Source organism: Leucopleurus acutus (genome assembly GCF_964270905.1).
Source record: "Leucopleurus acutus genome assembly, chromosome: 2".
In the NCBI taxonomy this organism is placed as follows: Eukaryota; Metazoa; Chordata; class Mammalia; order Artiodactyla; family Delphinidae; genus Leucopleurus; species Leucopleurus acutus.
Genome location: NC_139143.1, coordinates 96,033,045 through 96,055,215, shown reverse-complemented (window position 1 = coordinate 96,055,215; position 22,171 = coordinate 96,033,045). Strand labels below are relative to the sequence as shown.

Sequence of the window (22,171 nt, the reverse complement as noted above, 5' to 3'; positions counted from 1 at the left end):
TCATTTTATAGTATGTCTTAGAAATCACTTCATATCAGTTCATAAAGTTCTTCCTCATTCCACTGTGTATACATATCATGGTTTTTTCAACCACTTTCCTATGAATGGGTATTTAGGTTGTTTCCAATACTTTGTAATTAAAAACAATATTGTAATTAATATATTTCTGTATATATATTTTAATATTGTTGGAGGTATATCTTCAGGATAGATTCTTAGAAACAGAATTGCTGGCCCCATTGGTTGAAAGGTAAATACATATGTAATTTTGTTAGACACCATGAAATTTCCCTCCAGAAAAATCGTACCAATTTGTATTGCCATTAGCAACGTATAAACAAGTCTATTTCTTCACAGTCTTGCCAAAATGTTTCCACATTCATAAATATTTTCCATTCTAATGAAAAATGCTGAGTGGTGTTAATTTGCATTTACCCAATTTCCAGTGAATTTGAATATTTTTCATGTTTGAAGGTCATTATTATATATTTTATCATAAACTGTTCATATAGTTTTCCCATTTTTCTATTCTGTTTTTTTCCTTTCCCCCTCATTACTTATACATTTAACAAAATTACTTGGCTATCGTGATAAATAAAGGTTGTCGGAGGACACTGATGGAAGCAAGGAGACAGTTGGTGCTTTCAATAATCCAAATGAGAGATAATGCAAGGTTGTCACAGTAGAGGTAGTAAATAATGATCAGATTCCAGGTAAATGGAGAAAATTTCCTAACAGACTAGGGCATGAGAAAAAGAAAAATCAAGGTTTACTCCAAGTGTGTACACTTGAACAAGTGGAAGCCTGAATTTGTCATTAACTGAGATAAAGAAGATCTTGGTTGAGGCAAATTGTGGGTGTGGATAATTAGAACGTAGGTTTGGCCTGTGTTAATTTTGAGATGCCCACTGGACTTCTAAATAGAAATGTCAAGAAGGTGGTTGGATACACGATGTTGAAGTTCAGAAGAGAGTTCCTGAATATGGATGGTAATTTGATCCATGAGAACTAGGTGAGACCATCATGATTGAATATAGGTATAAAATAAAAGACATACAAGGACTGAGCTGTATGTAACTCCAATATTATGGATCATGGAGAAGGGAAGGAATCAACCAGGGACTAAGGAGCAACCAATAAGGTAGTAGGAAATCAAGAATATGGTGTCTTGGTAGCAAAGTGAAGAACAAATTTCAATGACAGACTTATAAAAAGTGTCAAATGCTACTGACAGGTCAAATAAGATAAAGACTAAGAACTGACCATTAGATTTAGCAATATGTTGATTGTTGAACACCTTGAGAAAAACAGGTTTAGTGGAGTGGTCAAGACAAAACCCTAATTTGAGAGAATTTCAGAGTGAGAAGTAGGAGTTTGAGACCATCAGTATAAACAAATTTTGAGAATTTTGCTATAAAGAATTCAAGCCACATTTCCATACCATGGAATTTATTATCAGAAGAAATGTGGTGCTTGATGATTCCATGAGCAGCAAAGCCTTAATAGTAAAAGAAGCAGAAAACATCAAAAGGAGAAGGTAAGAAAATGAAATGAAATGAAAATGGATGCAACATGTCTATTAGGATGATTTTAGTTGAATTTATTTTATTTAACAAACATTGATACATTGCTATGTGTCAAGCACTATTCAAGGATTTGTAAATACAATTCATTCAATAATCTTCCAATCCTCAAAATTCGAGATTGCCCTTTTTCCAACCTTTAAATGTAGTCTGACATGAGCCCACCATTTTAACTTCTCTGTTTATATTGTTTCCCTAAGTGAAGTTTTCCAGACCTATGACTTCAAATAATATCTATTTACTGATAGCCTTTAACTATGTATCTCCTAGCCCCCAAATTTAATGTTTTAGCTTGATGGGAAAGTGAATTTTTAATATTTTAGTTTGTATTTTCAATTTTCCCACAATGGACATGTACTGGTTCTTTTATAAAATGTTTAAAATTTTTTCAAAGGAGGTAATAATTCATGAAATTATATTCCCACTGATAGATAAATTAAGACTGACAATTGACCACTGCATCTAGCAACATGGAAGTCACTGGTGTCCTTAACAAGATCCATTTTGGTGGAGTAGGGGGAGAAAAATCTGCCTGGAATAGTTTGGCAGTTCCTCAATGAGTTAGGGTATGACCAGCAATTACACTCCTAGGTATATACCCAAGAGACTTGAAAACATTATGTCCACACCAAAACATGTACCCAAACGTTCAGAGCAACACAGCAACATAACATCCTAGTAGCCAAATGTGTACACAACCAAAATGTCCATAGACAAATGAATGATAAAGTGTGTTATATCCATACAGTGGAATATTACTCAGCAATTGAAGAATTACATACTAATACATGCCACAACACAGATGAAACTTGAAAACATTAAGCTAAGTGAAAGAAACCAGTCACAAAGGGACATATATTGAATGATTCATTCCATGCATATGAATATCCCAAACAGGCAAATTTATAGAGACAGAAAGTGTTGGTGGTTGCCAACGGCTGGGGGAAGGAGGGTCTGGGGAGTGACTGCTAATGGGTATGAGGTTTTTTGGAGGTAATGAAAATGTTCTAATTAGATCATGTTGATGGTTGCACAACTCTGTGAATATAACCACCACTGAGTTGTACACTTCAAAAGGGTGAACTTTATGATATACAAATTATCTTAATAAAGCTGTTACAAAAACCCAAAAAGGCAAGAGAATCTAGCTGATGCTCAGTTTGCATTTGTTCTACTCCTTCTCAGTATTTTCTGACTTATTGTTTTCTATTTTGTTGCCAATGTCCAGGTTTTATTTGACCAACACTATTCCAGGAATTTGTTAATCATTTTTTTAAAAAAATAACCCTTTCCTCCCCCTTAATCCCCATCTCTACACCATTCTCCAACTCGCTAAATCAAAGATAACCAGATAGGAAAATGTCTGCCTCTATTATGAAAAACTACACTTTACCACTTTAAAAAGTATTAAATGTGGCCATGTTCATATTTACTTTTCACACAATCCAAGTCACATATGTACAAATTCCCCCCCCCACAAAAAAGGAAGCATTTGCCTAGGAATAATAACATATCACTTTAAGCAAACAATACACTATATAGCCTGAATTCTAAAACCCATTTTGTATTATATGAAACTACTTTGTAAAGGTTATAAAACAAATGTCCCTCACTCTTGAGAAATGTTTGAATTTTTAAATAATGCTGCTATAATACATTTTCTTTCATGAAATTTAAAAAAATCTTACAACAATGGTGAGAATGTATCATTTATGGGTAAAGAGACATATAGATATACAAGCCCATTGGAAAAGCTAAGTTTAGAACTGATTTCCTCTGTTGGATTGTATAATTTAAAAAGTACACAATAATTACCTATTGTTGGAATAACATCTGAGCAATTTAGCTAAATGTACAAACAATAACAAATATTCAAACTTGGGGAATTCAAGTTAAAGTAATAGAAAAATAGAAAACTTTTCCTTCCAAAAAGAGGTATCTAGACAAAGATTCAGATACCCCATGAGATTATTCACAAAAGTCATATAATCAACCTTTTCTGTATTCCTTAAATAAAATTTGATAATCAACTGATGAAAAGACAAGTTTAATATTCAAAGACACTTTCAGAATGCATCTATAATTAACTTAATGCAAAAGTATATGAAAAAACACAGCTATTTCACTGGTCTTTACGTATAGCAACATTTCATTATTTTTGGCTCATCTTCATACGCATTTCTTCAAGAGCTGCTTCTTTTTCTCTCAGCACCTGCTTAAGTCTTCTTATTTTTTCATCTCTAATGGTTTCTTCTAACTCTGGTGGTGTCATGGGGAAAATATCTTCAGTATAGTTTTTATTGAAGGAATGGCTTTGCTCAAAAGCTGTATTTGAACTCAGTGTGCCTTTCTCTTCATTCCCATGGGTAGAGTGTTCTACCTCAGATCTCTTTTCTTCCCTGGTTTTGTTGCAGCCTCTGAGAATGTTATGGTGTGATACATTTGAAGTTGGTAAAATACTGCTAACGAATTGGGAACTGGTGACATTAGTTCCTCCATTTACAGTTGTGTTATAAACACTCTCAGTTCTTCTCTTCTTTGTGTGATCCATCTTCTTATTGGTTTTTGCTTTTCTTTTCTTACCAAAACCCTGTTGCAATGTTGAGTAAGATTCCAAAAGAAAAACAAAATATTATTGCTGAATAGTGTGCTCTCGAATTTAACAAAGTTTGCAGATACAAATATTTAGCCATTAAATTCAACTCAACAAAATATAATTCACATATTCCTGCTTAAGTCAAATATTAGAAGCTATATTGATCTACTATGAAAACCTAACAACCATATGTGAAGAGCATAAGAAATAGAATTTATTTATTTATTTTCTCCTCTGCAGAGTAGGCACATAGGGAAGATTATCACTGGGAAAGGTTGACCGGTTTCAGATCTGAAGTTCAGGATACTATACAATAATGAAATATTTATAAGTAGAATGACAGTAAGCAAAGTTATAGGGATTTTATTTTCATCATTATTGTGTAGATTTCTTAAGATGTTTAAATTAAAATAATACTTCAGTGAGTATCTGCATGCTTATATTTTCCCTGCATTTCTGTCATTTCTTTTCTTTTCTTTTCCTTTTTTATTTTTTTTGGCCATGGCTTGTGGCTTGTGGGATCTTAGTTCCCTGACCAGGAATTGAACTGGGACCCTCAGCAGTGAGAGCTCGGAGTCCTAACCACTAGATTGGTAGGGAATTCCCTAAAGCAACATTTTTAATTAACTGGGGATGCATTTTTACCTGTGCATATATGGTTCTTCTTAACATTGTTTTAGTATAATACATATACATGCAAATTTGGTAACAACTATCATCCATATTAATGCACAAGACTAAAAAAAATCAAGAAAATTAATACATTCATATATCTTTGGAGTACCTACAAAGGACACTTTAAAATCTATTACCTGTTTTCTCCCTTCCTCCTTCACTATAAACTCTGTCTCTTTGTAAGTATCACTTTTCACCAAACAGCTAAAGGAATCAAAACCTCCTCCAGAGCCCAAATGGTGAGGAATCCGAGTAAGGCACACGCTCAAATCTTTAGTGAGACCAAATATCTTTCTAAGTTCAGCATCATTGTTCAGATATGATGCCTTATTGCTTCTTCCTTGGGAATTGTTCTTGTCATTTCTTTCTTGAGTAACTTTTTCTAATGTTGATGCCATCTCATTCTGGATCTGGAAAAAGGAAAAGAAAACACACAAACAATACTGCCAATTACTTAAGCTATTTTATCAGACTAGCAACTAAGTGATTACCTCATCTTACTTAAAATGCTATGCTTTAAAGTCCTAAATGATTGGATTGTATTACTCTTGCCTTACCACCCACACTTGAAAAGCTGAACTTAACTGAGCAAAACCAAAATGTTCTCCTACAATTTTACTTTCTTGTACTAGGAAAGTAACAGGTAGTTAATTCTCAAACAAATGAAATGAGAATACAGACTAATGACAAGTTAAAAATAATCAATATAACATCATGTTGGAAATTGTCATCTTTTGGAAAACTCATAGCTTTAATCAATTTGTACTTAATCAGAATTTACCTCCTTACATCTCTGGAGTTCATTGAATTCTGTACTGAAGGGGAGAAATACTGAACATTATTAAGTAGACCTCTAAGAAGGAAAATGTGGGTACAAATATTTAGTGATTACACATATACATATCTTAAGTAGAACAGAAGGATAACTATGTGGATATGTTGAGTAATTGAATGACTCAGAAAGAAGGACTAAAAAGAGGAACAGGAGACTTGTATACTAAAAACACAAAAAACAACCAAACAACCCAATCAAGATGTTGATAAATTCTTCTTCCACAAATGACTGAAAGGTATTAATTAGCCATGTCCTGCCCCTTCTACCGTCTACCTAAAAAACTTGCCAGATATCTCCCTACCACCACAAAACAAACAAACAAATCCCAGCACTGCTCTGTGTATAATATTAATCTCTTCATATACTAAAAGTAAGCTCTTAAGTATATATGTATGCATGTATATGTATTTATGTGTACAAAGATAAGTATGTGTGTGTGTATATATATATATATGTATATACATATATATATACACACACACACACACACAAAATTTTACTAAGCTTTGAATTCACATTATCCTTCTCCAACTCTTCTAAATCTTGTTGCTCTGTGATTTGTTTGTTTAATTTTGCTTTGAAGACTTGGCATGCCAAATGATTCTAGAGAAAAATACTGCTTCAGCTCTCTCTATTACACTCCTCAAACATTTCCTTCAGATGAAAGCTTTGACTTAATTAAGCATTCATGTGCGTATGGTATGTGTGTGATGAAGAGGAGGATGGGAGAGGAGGGAAAGAGAGGTATCATAGATAACTAACTTTGAGAATTAAGAAAGAAAAATTTTCTATATACATAGATAAAAAGAACACCCTAACATGGGAAAATTACCTTTGGTTCTTGGTCTCTGAAAACACACTGTTGTGAAGTAACAGTTGTTGCATCAACAGAGGAACTTATTTTCTCTATGCTGTGGATGATATTTCCTTTTCTGGGGGAATTTTGTCCTGTACTAAATCCATCTGGAAAGTCTGGCTTTGAGAATAAAGTCTTACTGTGCTTTAAGTAGTTAATGGATTGGTTCATACTATGTGGGTTTGGGGTAGAAAGAGATGGTTTCTCCACTTTCTTATTCTTCTCTGCCCTTAGATTGGCCATGGAAGCAAGCTGGGTATTTGAAAGTGATTTTGTCTCCATCTGGGAAGATTTACTTTTAGCCAAAACAATACTTACAACCTCTCTGGATATTTCTGTGACTGGACTTGAACTTACTATCTGTGATGTATCTTTTCTTGGTGGAATATCAGGAGAAACAGAATTCTCTTGGTCAATTTGTGATGGCAAAACATCTGTCCCCTTTTTAGCCAATAGATAGACTTTCCCATTAAACATAACCAAAGCATTATCTTTAATAGGCATACTTTTGGATTGTGTCCCACTAGGACTGATGGTACTCAATGGTGGCAAATTTACAGTATTATCTCCCAAACTTTTCCTATCTACAAAAGTTTTTAAAATCTTTGAAGCCACATTATTTGAAGATTTAACAGGAACAAGAGATGGAGTGCAAGGCTGTAGATTCTCTTGAAAAATCCATTTCACTGGAGCAGCTTGAGAATGCTGACCACCTTTTAATTGTGTCTCTTTAGCAACATTCATTGGAATCTGTGTGGTGTTTAGTATCATTGGCTTTGCTATTTCTGTAACAGGTTTTGGGTAAATGTTTTGAAAGTTCTTGGTAACTACATTTTTCACTGTATTTACAGGAGATACATAAATAACAGTTGGTATTTGGGAGGCCTCAACTGTTCCTGAGGTACTTGTGGTTGCAGTTGCAAGTATCTTTTGCTGAACTGAAGGAGGCAATGAAGACGCTGGTACAGATTTCACTTCAGCATGGGCTGGAATCTGTAAATGATGCCCAGAAGGCAAAACCGGAGACTTCACAGTCATTGGAAGACTCTGGGTATTTACTAAAATATAAGATGAATCATTTTGTGTTGAGGAGGGAGAAACAGCAAACGTTTGCATGGTGAGTCCATCAATTTTCACACCATGCCTCTGAACTTTAGAAACTGATGAGGTAAAATTTTCAGTTCCCACAGAAGTAACTCTAACTTTTTCTGCTGTGTCTACTGTTCTTGTAAGAAAATAGTTTGAAGAACTGGCTGGCTGAAAAATGGGCAATTGAACTGATGCACTTGTGGAGGAGCTGGAAATCTGAGTCTGAAAAGTAACTTGAACTGGATTTCCTGTATTCCCTTTCAAAGCATCAGACATGACTGTAGATTGAACTAGTGGTATAAGATTTCCAGAGGAATTAGGAATTGGAAGTAATTGCAGAAGATTTTTTCCATCCGAGCCAATCGTCTGAACTACTTGGTACATGCAGCCTGAAACACTTAAAAGAACATCGAGTAAATAAATACAACATACTACATGGTATATACATTTTATTTAAAAACAAGTATTTGCAAACACTATGTTTTAAAAATAAAAAATTATAAAATATAATAACATAAGTATGTAATTTGTCACTTTGAGTTTTCAAAGTGAAATACTGCAAAAGAAAGAGTTTGAAGAAGTAGAAGAGATAATCAAAGGTATGGTCAGCTTTGATATAGATCTCCTCACATGATTAGGCAATGGGTATAAGATATTAGCATTTATTCCTAAAAGTAGACTTTTCTAAGTTTTACCCTGTATAAAATTTCAGCTACTAGAATATGCTCCTCTTAAACTATTAGCATCCTTCCTTCTTTTCCTTAAATTCTTTCCTCTAGTCCTTCTCCTTTACTATTATTGACCAGGATTCTTATTTTACCTCCATTTATGCTTATTCTATTTCCCTCACTTTTTTCTCCTCCTACCCAATCTGTTCTGTATTCTTCCCACTGATAATGACAAGTTCTACTGTCAGCCATTCTTTTGCTTAAGGCATCTCTTAAGATGATACCTTAGTTTGCCACATTTCTGGAGACTAAACTGAGTTACTCATGTAGGAACTAGTTTCTTCTTTGATTTATTGTTCCAGCATGTTTGATGTTTGGTGTTAAATAGCTCTTAGTATGGCAATTACTCATATTAGTTCCAATTGTCAGTCAACCCATATTTATAATAGCAACATCATTTCAGCTGAATGGTTTTCAGTGAATGTGGAATACACTGGAAGTCAATAATTTTTTTAACTTAGCCTATTTTGATTCTATTAAAAGTTATCAGCTATTACTTAACACAGATTATCTGATTTTTTTAAAAAAATCCAATACTAATCTGTATCTGTTTGTACAATCAATTATTTGTAGATTACTTAAATGCAGACACCTCAAGTTATCCTGAAACCATCCTTCAGTTCTTGGAAAATACTAAACCCTCATGGGACTCAGGGTAGTCACACATGCTACTTATTCTTCACCCACCCATATACTCAACTCTCAACACAAATGATACTTCCCAGAGGATACATTCTCTGGCCACCTTAACTACCCTTGCTCTTCCTTCACAGGTAATAATATTACATCTGTTAGTTTCCTTCATGGTACATATCATAAGTTGTCATCATATATTAATGGATTTTTTTCCACTGGTCTACATATTGTCTCTCATACTAAATTCCAGCAATATGGGTACAGAGTCCATGTCCTATAGACCCAATATGGCCTTACATGGCTAAGATTAAATGAAAAAAATTTAAGAATGAAAAATAATAATAATTAGAATTCTCAGTAGTGTAAAGGTGTGTTTTTCTGCCTATAGGTGTTTTTAAAGCTTCAGGTATTAATACAAATCAAAGCCAAAAATTCTATGCATCTTAGGAAGCACTGGATTTAGTTTTACCTTTTTGCAACCCCAAATAACATAATTATATACTTATAAATATTTTAAAGTTTTCTGGCCCTTTGATAGCACTTCAAAATGTTATATTTACTTTCAATAAATTAAAAGTTAATCTCTAAAGAAGTATAAACATAAAGAAAAGTATGAATTCTTGCTTTGACAGGTTGAAGAAGAAAACTCACCTTCACCTCCTCCCTATCCCCCAAAAAGCAAATATAAACTGGATCAGAACTTAATTTATTAAACCAAAATTTACTGAGTGTCTGTTATGGTTTAGGCACCAGACTCAGTTATGTAGCTCAGTAAGCTACAGCCTGGGGCCAAGTCTGGCCCTCTCCCTGTTTTTGTATAGTACATAAGCTAAGAATGGTCTATATTTTAATTTAAAAAAATCACAAAAATAACATTTTGTGATATATGAAAATTATGAGTTTCAAAACTCTGTATCCATAAATAAAGTTTTATTAGTACACAGTCACACACATTTTTTATGTATTGTACATGGCTGCTTTCTGCTGCAACAACAGAGTTAAGTAGTTGCAGCAAAGATCACATGGCCTATAAAGCCTAAACATTTACTATCTGGTCCTTTACAGAAAATGTTTGCTAGCCTCTAAACTAGTTCAACCCACAATCCCTAAAAGAACTTAAAATGCTGGGTACATGGACATGTAAATAGGCAATTTTTATTGAGATAAATGATGTACTTGGAAGAGTACAAAAATGCTCACTCCTTTTCTTTAAACATTTTCTTCCCAAGGTTTCCTAGATATGACATACTTCTATCCCTGTAGAGACTCCTCAGTCTTCTTTGCCAACTCATTCTGCTTGAATCAACCTTAAAATGTTGGAATTCACCAAAGCTTAGAGTAAATTATTCTCTTCTTACTCTGTAAGCTTTCCCCCAGATGATTTATTCTATATGCATGATTTCAACTAAACTACCATTTATATATCAACAATTCAAATAGTTATATCTTAGCTCCTTTGAGATTCAGGCTTATATGTCCAACTTCCCTCTTGACATTTCCATTCAGAATCTCAAATGCACCTAAAACTCAACATGGTCTTTTCCAGTGTTCTTCCTTCAGTAAATGGCATCCGAACTATCTTAGATGCCTAAATCTGAACAAGTAATTCCAACTTTCTTACCATCTGTATTCAACCTATCACAAAATCCTGTTGATATTAACTCCTAAATTTCTCTTGACCTATTCAATCGTTTACAAATCAATTGTTCCCACTCTAGTCCATCTCTGGCTTGGTCTATTATGGTAGCTTCATAACTGGTCTTTTCTTCAGTCTACCATCTCCTTTTAAAATTACTCAGCACTCTAACGCCAGCCCTTCCCAGCTTAAAACATTTCATCAGCTTCCTACTTTCTTTGAGTGGTAGAAAGAAAATCAAGAGATTCTGATGCAATGGAAGCCAAAGGAAGAGAGAGTTTCAAAAAAATTGGGCAATTCTATTGAAAGTTTCTGAGAGGCCAAGTAGGATGCAGGTTTAAAATGTATACTGGAATTAAGGGCATGAGGATCATTGATGGCTTTAAAAGAGCAGTTTGGTGAGGAAAGAAGTTGGTAGGAGTGAATATGAAGACAACAAGGATAGACAACTCTTTTATGAACTTTGACTGTAAGAGGAAGAGAAAAACTGGAAAGCAGCTGGAAATTAAATGGGGTCAAAGAAAAGATCTTTTCTTTTTTTCTTTTTTTTTTTAATGTTAGGTGAACTAGAGCATAAATGCTCATGTGAGTCAACGAAAGGAAGAGACTGGTAATAAAGGAGAAAGAGGGGTAATTAATAATGTAAAGTTTGAAAAGGAGGTAGGAAATTGAGACCATAAGACAGCTGAAGGGACTGAACCTTAAAGAGAGCTGGAGAAGTATGTCCTTTCATTGGAACTGGAAGAGAGGTTAGGTGCATTTGCAGGTAAATTTAAAGCTTTGGTGTTAGAAGGTTGAGGTAATTCTGATCTAGTGGCTTTTACTTGCACTATGAAATAAGGATATGACATCAATTGCTAAGAAGAGGGAGAGATTTGAGGATAATCAAAAAGATTTGAAACAGTCTTTGTGAAAAAATAAGCTGACCTCAGAAAATATCAGTCATCAGGCAGGGTTGATGGCCCAGGGAGATAGGTAATGATCATGAATTCATAGTAATACCAACCTGTGCTCATGAGAGTCTCCCTGTTTCACCAGGTATAGGCAGAGAAAGTAAATCACTGAGTTCATCCAAGATTGGGGTGGCTTCAGAAGGGTATAACAAAAATCAAAGAGGAGCAAAAGATTTTAGGGTACTGAAAAAAATTACCAAATGATGAAATATAGAAACTATACTAGATGGGAAGGAAATGAGAACATAAAAGGCTAATGTATAGGGAGAAAATAAAGGGAATGGACTGAGGGCCAGATAAAGAACAGTCAGAGTGGGAATACTTAAACAACTAAGCTAAAATATAGGAACTGGTGTTTGGAAAGCAGGATGTCTAAATCAAGAATTTTGTAGATGCAGCAATTTCATCTGATAACAAGAACTACAGAAGTGGATAGCTGGTGATAGAATGGAGAAAACACTGAGGAAAAAGATCTTTGTACTGAAAGACCAGGTGACAAAGAGGTTATCCACACAGATGCTAAAGTTATGTAGGATTAGAGAGAAGATTGGGATGTGGGTGCCAAGTTCAGAGACAGAAAGTTGGTAGATGGTGTTAATGAACCATAATTAGGACCATCTACCAACTTTCTGTCACTGATATGCCAAAAAGTTGTCTTGAAGCCCACTGTCTTCTGCAATCTATTTTCTTTCCCATTATTCTATGACACCTTATTCTCAAAGATTATGAAATATGTCCACACAGTTAAATCTGGCTTTACTCTATACTCATTCCCTAGGTGCTCTCTGCTGAAATTAGCACTGGTAGTTAATTATCCCTCCATCTTGAACCTCTTTCTACTACGATTTCCATTGTGTACAATATTTCTTGTCTTTCTTAATGTTCCCTTTCTTATTCATTTTCTGCATTTTAAGTATCCAACTATGACTTCTCCCCAAAGTACAGTTCTTGACCCTGTTTCTTCTTTAACACATTCTTCCTTTGTAAATCAACCATACTTCAATAAAAAAATAAAATTTAAAAAAGGCATTCTTCCTTAAAGAGTGCACCAAGGTAATAGTTCAAAGCTTCAACTATTACCTTCAACTATCTCTTCTGCAATGATGACTCTCACGTTATATCCTTTTATTCTATCCCCTAATATTGACCTCAATTCCATATTTGTGATGTCTGACCAAACATTTTCACTTTTAATACCATTACTTTAAAGTTAAAATTACTCTGTACTGAAAACTACTACTCTATCTTACCATCCAGTCATGTGTCAGCACTACTGTTTTTCAGGTCACTTAGGTCTTAAATCACCTCGTAATCTCTATCTTTACCACCCTCTTTATTCACCTTTAATTCACCCATAGTACTTTGTATAGATGCTTACAAATGATAAACATTCAATAAACGTATACTGAATGAATCACCAAGTCCATAAAGTTTTTTTTTTCTTTTTTACAGCTCTTACTCATATTCTCTTTCTTCACCTTTGCCACTTCTACTTGCTACATCAGACCTGCATCACCTTGTATCTAGTCCTCATTATCTCATTCCTGTGTTTGGCTCTGACTTTTAAACTCATTTTTCTGACTGTGGCCATTATCATTATGTATCTCTGGCAGACTAAATCATTGTTTTCATCCTGTTACCTCCTTGCTCAAAGTTTCAGTAATTCATCATTGCCAATTCAGCCTGACATGAAAATCATCTACAATCTAGCCCCAACCAATCTCTACAATAGTACCACCTAGAACATCTCAGCATAAAATCTCTGGTCCTACCAGAAAGGTCTCTACTATTCTGGATTGTCTTATGTACATTATTTACTCTAAGCATTCTTTAAGGTTTTTTTTTTCTTCTCTAACAATTTAAAACATAGTTATAAACTGAGGATCAATCCATCTTCTCCATGAAATATCTGCTAGTCACTCAAACTCATATTAATTTCTTCCAAGTTGGAATCCCTAAAGCACTCTCATTGGTGCCACTAATGCTAGGAGTTACATAATGCCTTCTATAAGGCCTTTGATCTATTAGTTAATTTTAAAAAAATTAGTAAAGTATTTTTTTCCTCAGTGAGCTTGAAACCCATTATGGTCAGAGACTATATCATTTATTTTGTAACTGTTCTTCCAATACCAAGCACAGTAGGCCCTCAAAAAATTATATAAAAAATAAGGCAGCTCTTTCAAATATTTCAAATATATTGAAATGTCTCAATACCTTTAATGTTTAGTCTCATTTAGTTTATGTACTTCATTTGTCAGTAACACCTGGTTAACACATTAGAAGCTTCAACAGAGCAGAACACATGCTTTTATAATTAATTATTTGCATGGGGCAAACACATTTTAATTGGCATATTAGTTAAACAAATCACACAGAATTCTGATATTTCATTCACATACTTTATTATATGGCCCCTATATTTCCGCTTTATAAAAACATTTATATTGCACAAACTCTTCAAATCTAATCATGGATTTTTCCTCTCTTCTTCATTTCCCCTCCAAAAAAGGGAAGGAAAATACAGTTTCTTCTATGTCAGTATATCAGTAGAGATTCATACAATCTACCAGAGACCATAAATTCCTTAAGGGTAGGTTATTCTATTCATATCTATATTCTCTACACCTAATAGAGCAACTGGCACACTGTAGACAATATCGGCTGAATTGAATCCTACAAACTCTGATTTTAAAAAAGTCTGTGATTTCCTAGTAACAAATGGAATGAGTTCTAAAAATTAAACTGAAATGCAGAATGCTAAGGAAAGAAGTGATGAATCAGGGTGAAATTCATACTTCTTCAATCAATATATATATTTTTCAGTTATAGAAGAGATCTTCCACTTAACATACTAAAACCCTATAAAGATTCTGTTTTCTTAAAGATCATATTCTGTTAGTTAAGGTTAGAACTAAAACTAAAACCGGACTTTGCATCCCATGCTCTGGTTAGGTCACTTAAAAAGAAGAGTAATCAACATGCTAATTACTTTAAACCAACTAGGATGTGAACTGAGAAACTACACTGGAAAACTAATACAGTTTAAGGTTTTAAAAGAGAACACAGGAATACATTAGAAAGATTCTGGGCTTCTAATCCTGGCTCTTCCAATTATTAGTTGATTGACTTTGGTAAATTTACTTAACCTCTTTGAATCTTTCTTCATTTGTAAAGGTTTGCTATAACTGGTTGGGATTCTAATAAGCTCCCAATATAAGCTAGATATCATCTTCCACAAAAATATATAATTGGTGTTCAAGAACAAGTAAATGAATCAGATAATCTTTTGAAAATGTGAGAAATTTAATAAAAGATATATTAAACATACTTATAATATTATATAACTTCTGACATTTTTGACTATTCTAATTTTGAGTGAAGCATTTACAGATTAGATATGGAATGATAAAAATTTTGCAGGTTACTGAACATTTCGTAGATAATTTTGCAAAATTTTCAACTGCTAAGAGACTTTCTTCCATCTTACTCTCTCTGATTCAACATTATGTACATACATAACATACACAAGTACATAATGTAATAATATATATGATAATATTTACCATATAATATTATATACATAATAGATATGTTATTGTAAACAGTTGTCATTAACTCTAACCCTAATAAACAGTCCAACAAGGTAGGTATTGCCATTCCTATTTTATAGTTGAGAAAATGAAGATTTAGTAATATTAAATAACTTATTCAGAGACATGCTTTCTTGGGCAATCCCATGCATTTTCTTGTATTTACTTTAGCATAACCCTAATATAACAGGGTCCCAAAAATTCATGAATAAACTGAGAGATTAATGAGAAATAGATTTCAGTTAGCCTTATGGTATGTGTGTCTTTCTCTCTCTCTGCCTCTCGTACACGTACACGTACACACACACACACACACACACATCACAAAAGCTAAGATAATAACACTTACACTGTACAAAACTAAATGCACACTGAACTGACAATGAAACATTATCTGTCTAACCAAACCAAGCCCCCTGCTGAGGACACCCATTTTAGCTCCCTATTTAAGAACAAAAGGTCAAAGGCAGATAGAAGCCAATGGTCTATCACTCTCTATTTTCAGCTCTGACCCTGCCTGAGTTTCAGATTCAAATATCTCACTGATTGCTTTCTTGGTGTGTTCCTAACCTCAATTAATTTACCAATATCTACCGAGAAAATTGGCATCATAATTGATCCACTTTTCTTCATGCCAGTTCACTGACAAGGTCTGCCTATTTTCCTTTCTATATTTCTTTGAATCCAACCCTTGCTCTACATTAGCTAGTGCAGGCTCTCTGAATATCTGAAAGGACAACTGAAATAGAATCCTTATATGCCTGACCCCTCACCCCCAAATCCACACTGCCATCAGTTACCTAAAACGACACCTGACCATGACAGTTCTTTTCTTAAAATCCTCTGAAGGCTCTCCAACAGATGAAGTCTAATCTTCTCAGCAAACCCTTAAGAGCTCTCTATTTATCCCACTTATTACTAGTAATAAGTCATACTGCTGTTTTTTTTAATCAATTCTCTCTCCTGGCATAGCCTGCATTCATCTTTAATTGGATAGCTGATACTTCCATTCCCCAACTCAGCCACTCCAGAAACCTTTCCTACAATTCCCTTTCTGTATGCCCTCACAGCATCATCCTGTACATAACACTATTAAAAAGTGTATTACATCATATCCACCTCCAGACTTAAGGTTTTTCATGGGCATGGCCCATATCCTACTCTTTAGTCAGCCTCTCAATTTAGCACAGTCTGTCACATAGCAGGCACTCAGTGAACGTTTTTTAACCAAATGTTTGAACGATACAGATAATAAGTGGTGACGCAGCATATGAACCTAGGTCTCTGTAACTCTACCTTGTTTCTGTAACTCTACTAAGGTCTTTGTAACTCTACTGTACCATTCTGACTCCTGCTTTGCTCTTTGCATATGAAGTCCAAATCTAAATAAACAATGTTTACTGTCACAAATATCTTCCAGATTTTTCCTTTGTATTATAAGATTAAATTTGGGTTTTACATTTTATGCACTGATGAAGAGATACTTTTTAAACAATAAACATTCTGTATCACATTACTGAAAAACTTTACAGCAGGAAAGAAGTAACTCAAGAAAAATTCAAGTACCTACAGAAAATAATAAAATCATATAGTCATTTTAAACTTATGAAAAAAATGATTTTATACCATCAAAATATAAGAAAATATAAGAAATATAAGAAAATGAAGCTTCCAATAAACTAAAGAGATGACATTAATCCAACTATTTGCAAAAGTATATTTGGACATCATGCAGACTGTTGCTTATAAAAAAGAATAGAATCAAATATGCAATCAATAACCAAAGTAAATGTCAAATTGTTTCAGAAAAGCATCTTGTAAATGTCTTAAGTATGTGATTTAAAATCGAGGATTTGAAGAAATAAATGCATTCAAAAATGATAAAAAATAATGCATAAACCAATGAGTTAATGAACTCCAGATAACTGATGAATGTAACTAAAACAGAATTCAACTTGTAATGTTTTAAAAATATAGATAGCCAAAAGAAGTAGAAACTGGATAACAGAGTTAAATTACACAATACACAAAAAGTAAGGTTCTTACTCTGTCTAATTTCTGATATTGAAAAAGAATGCAATCCTGAAACAAATTGTGTTAAATTAGGGTAAATCAGATGTTATAAAATATCCAGGTACTAAAACAAGATAGAAGAAATGAACAATCATTAAAGACTAATTCTATTTTTGCATATCTATACAGGGCACTACCTCTGCCTTCCCCTTCAACTTCCACCAAAAATAAGCCAACAAAAAACATACATGCACAAAAGCTGGCTCTTGTTAAGATCTGAAATACAATGGTTCTTTTTTGGCAGTTCTTCCATATGGTTTTAGCTCAACACTTTTGGTGACCATTTCTCTTTAGAATATTATGCATACTTTTTTAAAGTGTTTATTACAATTAGGTTTTATAGCTACTTGTAACTACCTACTTCCTGGGCTAAAATTTGTACAGAAGTAAAGTTGTATCCTTACGATAATAATAATAGCTAACATTTAAATAATGCTTTTCTATTTTTCCTATACTAAGTATTTTAGTATATTCATTCTTTTAATCCTTAAAATACCTCTAGGTGCTCTTATTTACAGACTGGAAACCAGGTCACTTGGCCTCACAAATAGTAACTAGCAAAGCTAGCATTAAACCTAGTGAGCCCGATTTTCTTCAATCATAAATGCTCTTCCATGATTTTTATATCTCCATTTCCATGCCTTCTTCTTCACATTTTCCTTCTGCAGGGACTCGTTAACTTTCTTCTCGCCGCTTATTATATACCCACAAACCATGGAGAGTACAACTTAAAATATTCTACCTTAGCAAACAATTTTGTTCCAGTTTTATTTCTTCTTGATTAATATGAGCTTAAAAAAACCACTGAGTTAGTGATAAACTATTGTCTAAATTTACAAATAAGTGTCTAAGAAATATTCGAATCTCCTCCTGACAAATGTAGTTCCTCTACATAAACATCCAATTCGAGACGACATTCTCATTACACCTGCTTCGAATATGCTGTTCGAAGGGATTAACTTTACATGATAATTTCTCTATCTTCACTTTTCTTTATCTTCAAATAAAGCTATTATTCGAAATTTTAAAAAAATCGATTCCCTTATTCCAGAACAATTTTTCGGTTTCTATATTCATATACTCTTATCAATTACACAAAAATATGTTCTTTCCTTCTCACTAACTCTCTTAAATTACAGCTATTTTCCCTGAAGGTCCAGCGCCACCTGAGCTGCACTTGCTAATCCGCGCGGATTGCTGCGTGTTTTTCTGCGAGTGCGCGAGAATCTTCCAGAAGATTTTGCTCACACAGGCGCGCCGGCCATGTTGATTTTCCTCTCCCGTGGAGATCTACTCTGTCAGCCTATGAAACTTCAGACGCTGGAGTCCTGCGGAGCCAGGGCAGAGGCTGACTGCGTCAGGCTCTGAAGAGGTTTTACGTTTCCGACAGGGATGTGCTCTAAGGGCTCTAAGTGCCAAACTGCCGCGAACTTCCCCTGGAGTGCTCACCCAGCGGGATCAAAGGCATCTGAATTGCAGAACGTCAGGAAACGACGGCCGACTCGACATCCTGCTAAGAGACGGGCGAGGTGCGGCCATGTCGAGGGAGATTCGAAACCGGTACTTACCAGTGCGAGGCGTTGCCTGACTTTTCCTCTGTAGGTTTCAGGAAGACCCTCTGTAGGTTATTGGACATTTTAGAGGAGTGGAAGGGACCAGTACATCCAGGAAAGGGGGCAGTGTCGGGGCCGAGGTCCTCCAAGTGGCGAGAACCAGAGAGAGAGAATGTAGGGATGGAGTTGCCCCGTAGCAGCTCAGAGAGGTTAGAAGCTGAAAGGAGAGCGACGGCGGGCTCTCGAGAGGGCGTATCCTCAGGCTTCGGATGGAGGCGGCGCAGCCACCAGAAACCGGAAGAATCGAAGAGGCTGACGGGGCGGGTCCGTCCCTAACCTCTGAGAAAACAGCCCTGAGTCTCCGCCTCAGCGCCTAGGACATCGCTCCAGAGTCACCGGGAATCAGCGCGGGAGGCGTGGCCTTAATGGCGCCGCCCCTATCGGTGCCGGGTCAGTGGTGAAGACCAAGCCAGACGGGCTCGGCCGACCCCGCCCACCGAGGCCGCCAGCGAGAGCAAAGCTCAGCCTAGCAGCTTCCGGCATCGCCACATCCGGTCGCCAAGGTGAATGGCTCGCTAACGCCCCGCCCTTATGCTGCGATCCAATCGCAGGTGATGTTTGCTGTCTCTTCTTCCGGATCAAGTAACGAATCGCCAAAGAAAATTCTCCAGATACCTACGCAAAATAAAATGTTTCCGGGGTCAATCGCAAAGTTTCTGCCTTTGTATTCGCCGCTAGTGTAAGTTTCCTCTGCCTCCAGTGCTTTAAAAGACATCGGAGCGCTCTTTTGAAGCCATATGCACTCCTGGCGTGAGAAAATTTTAGACGCCTGCCTGTGGCAAGCGCCTGTATTATTGCTACTTCCTGAGGGTTTCTTGGTTTTTTTCCTTTCTTGAAGCTTTGCCTCGAGATTTAACCTAATCTCTCTCTCCACCCCACCATTAATTCTCGCTCGAAATTACTTATTGTCATATAGTTAACTACTTGATTCTCTAAAAGTTTAATTCCCCATATAGACTTACTTTTTGGCATCTTTATTTGGATCTCCAGAGAAAAACTTTGCAGAAGTCTCTTGATTCCCGCTGTTAAAATCTCTTATCTGAGGAACAGGTTAAGTCTCTGGCTTCAGCTGGGACTAGAAGGAAGTTGTGGGAGGAGTGGTTTAGGAGATCCAGTTTTATCAGCTAGAGGCAGTAAAAATGTAAACTGGCTCAAATTTAGGAGATTGATGTATGGTAGCCAAGTTAAAAGGTTTATTTTGGTTTTTTTAAAAATGCTGGGTACTCATTCTCCTAACTCCTTAATCAGCTAGTACTGATGAAAGATCTTGATGTTCTGATACAGAACGTAATACTTTTTAACTACTGTTCATTCTTTGTTAAAGGTTAATTTTAGCGATGTCGAATCCTGTGTGTGTAACTGGCATTTATCTTTCAGTCAAATATTTCCCATAAAAAAGAGGGGGCAGAGTGGTGAGCCCTTAATACTGTCTTGGTTCTGATCATCCTATCTGTGAAAGCAAAACTACTTGAACGAGTTGCCTATTCTTGGCTTGTTACATTTTCTCACCATTCATTTCTTAACTTTGCAGTTTGGCTTCTCCTCATATCCAACAGCACTTCTAATAAATGAAACTCATTGTCACAGATTGGGTTCCCTGGGAAGCAGACTCTTGAGATGGACTTTGGTGTGCCTGAAGTTTATTAGGGATCAGTATCTGTAGAAGGGAAGAAAAGGGAGCAAAACTCGGCAGAGGGAGACGTTGGGTTGTGACGCCCAGTCTCAACAAAGGCCTTAGACTATCCCACACAGAGCTCTAAAATTAAGATGATTTTTTTTTTAAAGATGAACTTCTGAAGTTTTCCCCAGTAGGATGCAGGCTTTGCCAAGGAAGGATGCATGACCTTAGGCAAGGATGATCTCCTTAGCCAAAGTAATTCCTCAAGGTGGCTGATAGCTGAGGCATGTCTGCTGGCAGCACTCCAGTAACTGGCAGAATAAGACCTTCATTTTGCAAGGGAGGTCTGGGAGATGCATCAGAGTGTCCACTGTACTCATTAAACCACTCATTTAGCTGTTTCAATTGATACTATTTATCACAAATAGTATAAAGATTTGTTCAAACTTTATTCTGCAGCACTGTTAATTAATTCTTCTTGATGCCATTGGTAATATACTTTCTTGGGTTTCCTCCTACATTTTTATGTACTCTTTTTCAGTTTCTTTTGAAGGTTTATCCCTCACTTGGCCATTAAACAGAAGAGTTCCTTAAATCTTGATGATTGATCCTCTTATTTTCTCAAACTATCCTGTCTCCTCAAGCGATTTCAACCATGCCTGTGGTTTCAATGACCACCTCTAGCCATTTTTATACTAGCCAAACACATAATACTACATGCCAAGTACTATTCTAAGTGCTTTACTGATGAAGAAACTGATGCACAGAGAATAGCATAACAGCAGAGATAAAGGGACGAGAGACCAAAAAGAAATTAGAGCATATTAAAATATAGCTCTTGTTAGCTAAAAGAGTGACAAATTTAAGCAAAAACTGACAGAAATGAATAGATTAATGAGTCAACAAATGTAGAAGGTTATTTTACACACGTACATCTCTGAGAAATTAATAGTTGAAGCAGAGAAAAGATAGGCATAGATATCAAAATTTTAAACAATACAGTAAACCAGGTTGAGACATCAGATGGTAAATAATCCACTTATTGGATAGTTCACATTATTTTTGAGCACATATAAAATATGTATAAAAATAATGTGATAGGCTACAAAGGAAGCTCTACTAGTGCTGAAGGATTAATTCTATATATACTATGTTTTCCAACCAAAAATTGATTAAAATTAGCTATCCAGATAATTAAGAATAGCTTTAAGACATATTTAGAAACTGAATAACCTATTACTAAATTACCCTTGGGTTAAAGATGAAATCATAATGGAAATTAAGTGATTTAAACACATTTGTCATAAAATAAGAATGTTTAAACACACATGAGTTAAGCATCCAATTTGGAAGTATTTTAAAAAGCAAGAGAGAATACCAAAGGAAAAAAGAATAAGTAAGTGAAGTATATAACAACAAAAATAATGCAGTAAATTAACAAAGCCATAAGCTGATTCTTTGATAAAATCAATAATAGAGAGAGACCTTTAGTGAGATTAATCAAGCAAAAAAAGAGGAAAGATGCAAGTAAGCAAAATACAGGATGAAATGGTTAAATAACTATAAATACAGCAGAGATTTTTCTTTGCAAGTATTATACATAACAATTATAATACAACATTTGCTGAATCCTGCTACGATGATGAACTACTATGGGCTACTGGTTCCTTTCTCTAAATTATAAAAGGGA

General features: G+C 35.1%; 1 protein-coding gene across 2 annotated transcripts; it reads right to left on the bottom strand.

The window, feature by feature from the left end:
* Nucleotides 1–1,687: 1,687 nt before the first annotated feature.
* LRIF1 (ligand dependent nuclear receptor interacting factor 1) lies at nt 1,688–19,128 on the bottom strand. 2 transcript variants are annotated; one of them, XM_082865716.1, is made up of 4 exons: nt 18,819–19,128; nt 6,522–8,031; nt 4,992–5,264; nt 1,688–4,173 (listed from the first exon to the last, which is right to left on the bottom strand). In XM_082865716.1, exons 1-4 carry the CDS (start codon nt 18,884–18,886, stop codon nt 3,736–3,738), a joined length of 2,289 nt encoding a protein of 762 aa, XP_082721842.1. In that variant the 5' UTR covers nt 18,887–19,128; the 3' UTR covers nt 1,688–3,735. The 2 variants fall into 2 exon arrangements, with proteins under 2 accessions (XP_082721842.1, XP_082721843.1); XM_082865717.1 differs by lacking the exon at nt 6,522–8,031.
* Nucleotides 19,129–22,171: the final 3,043 nt, after the last annotated feature.

Excerpts from the sequence above, each read along its gene's own strand:
- LRIF1 (XM_082865716.1), bottom strand. The coding sequence starts at position 18,886 with ATGTCCAATAACCTACAGAGGGTCTTCCTGAAACCTACAGAGGAAAAG. Across the intron at positions 8,032-18,818 it reads TCAGGCAACGCCTCGCACTG|TGTTTCAGGCTGCATGTACC; the intron begins GTAAGTACCGGT and ends TGTTCTTTTAAG. Across the intron at positions 5,265-6,521 it reads TCAGAGACCAAGAACCAAAG|ATCCAGAATGAGATGGCATC; the intron begins GTAATTTTCCCA and ends TCCTTTTTCCAG.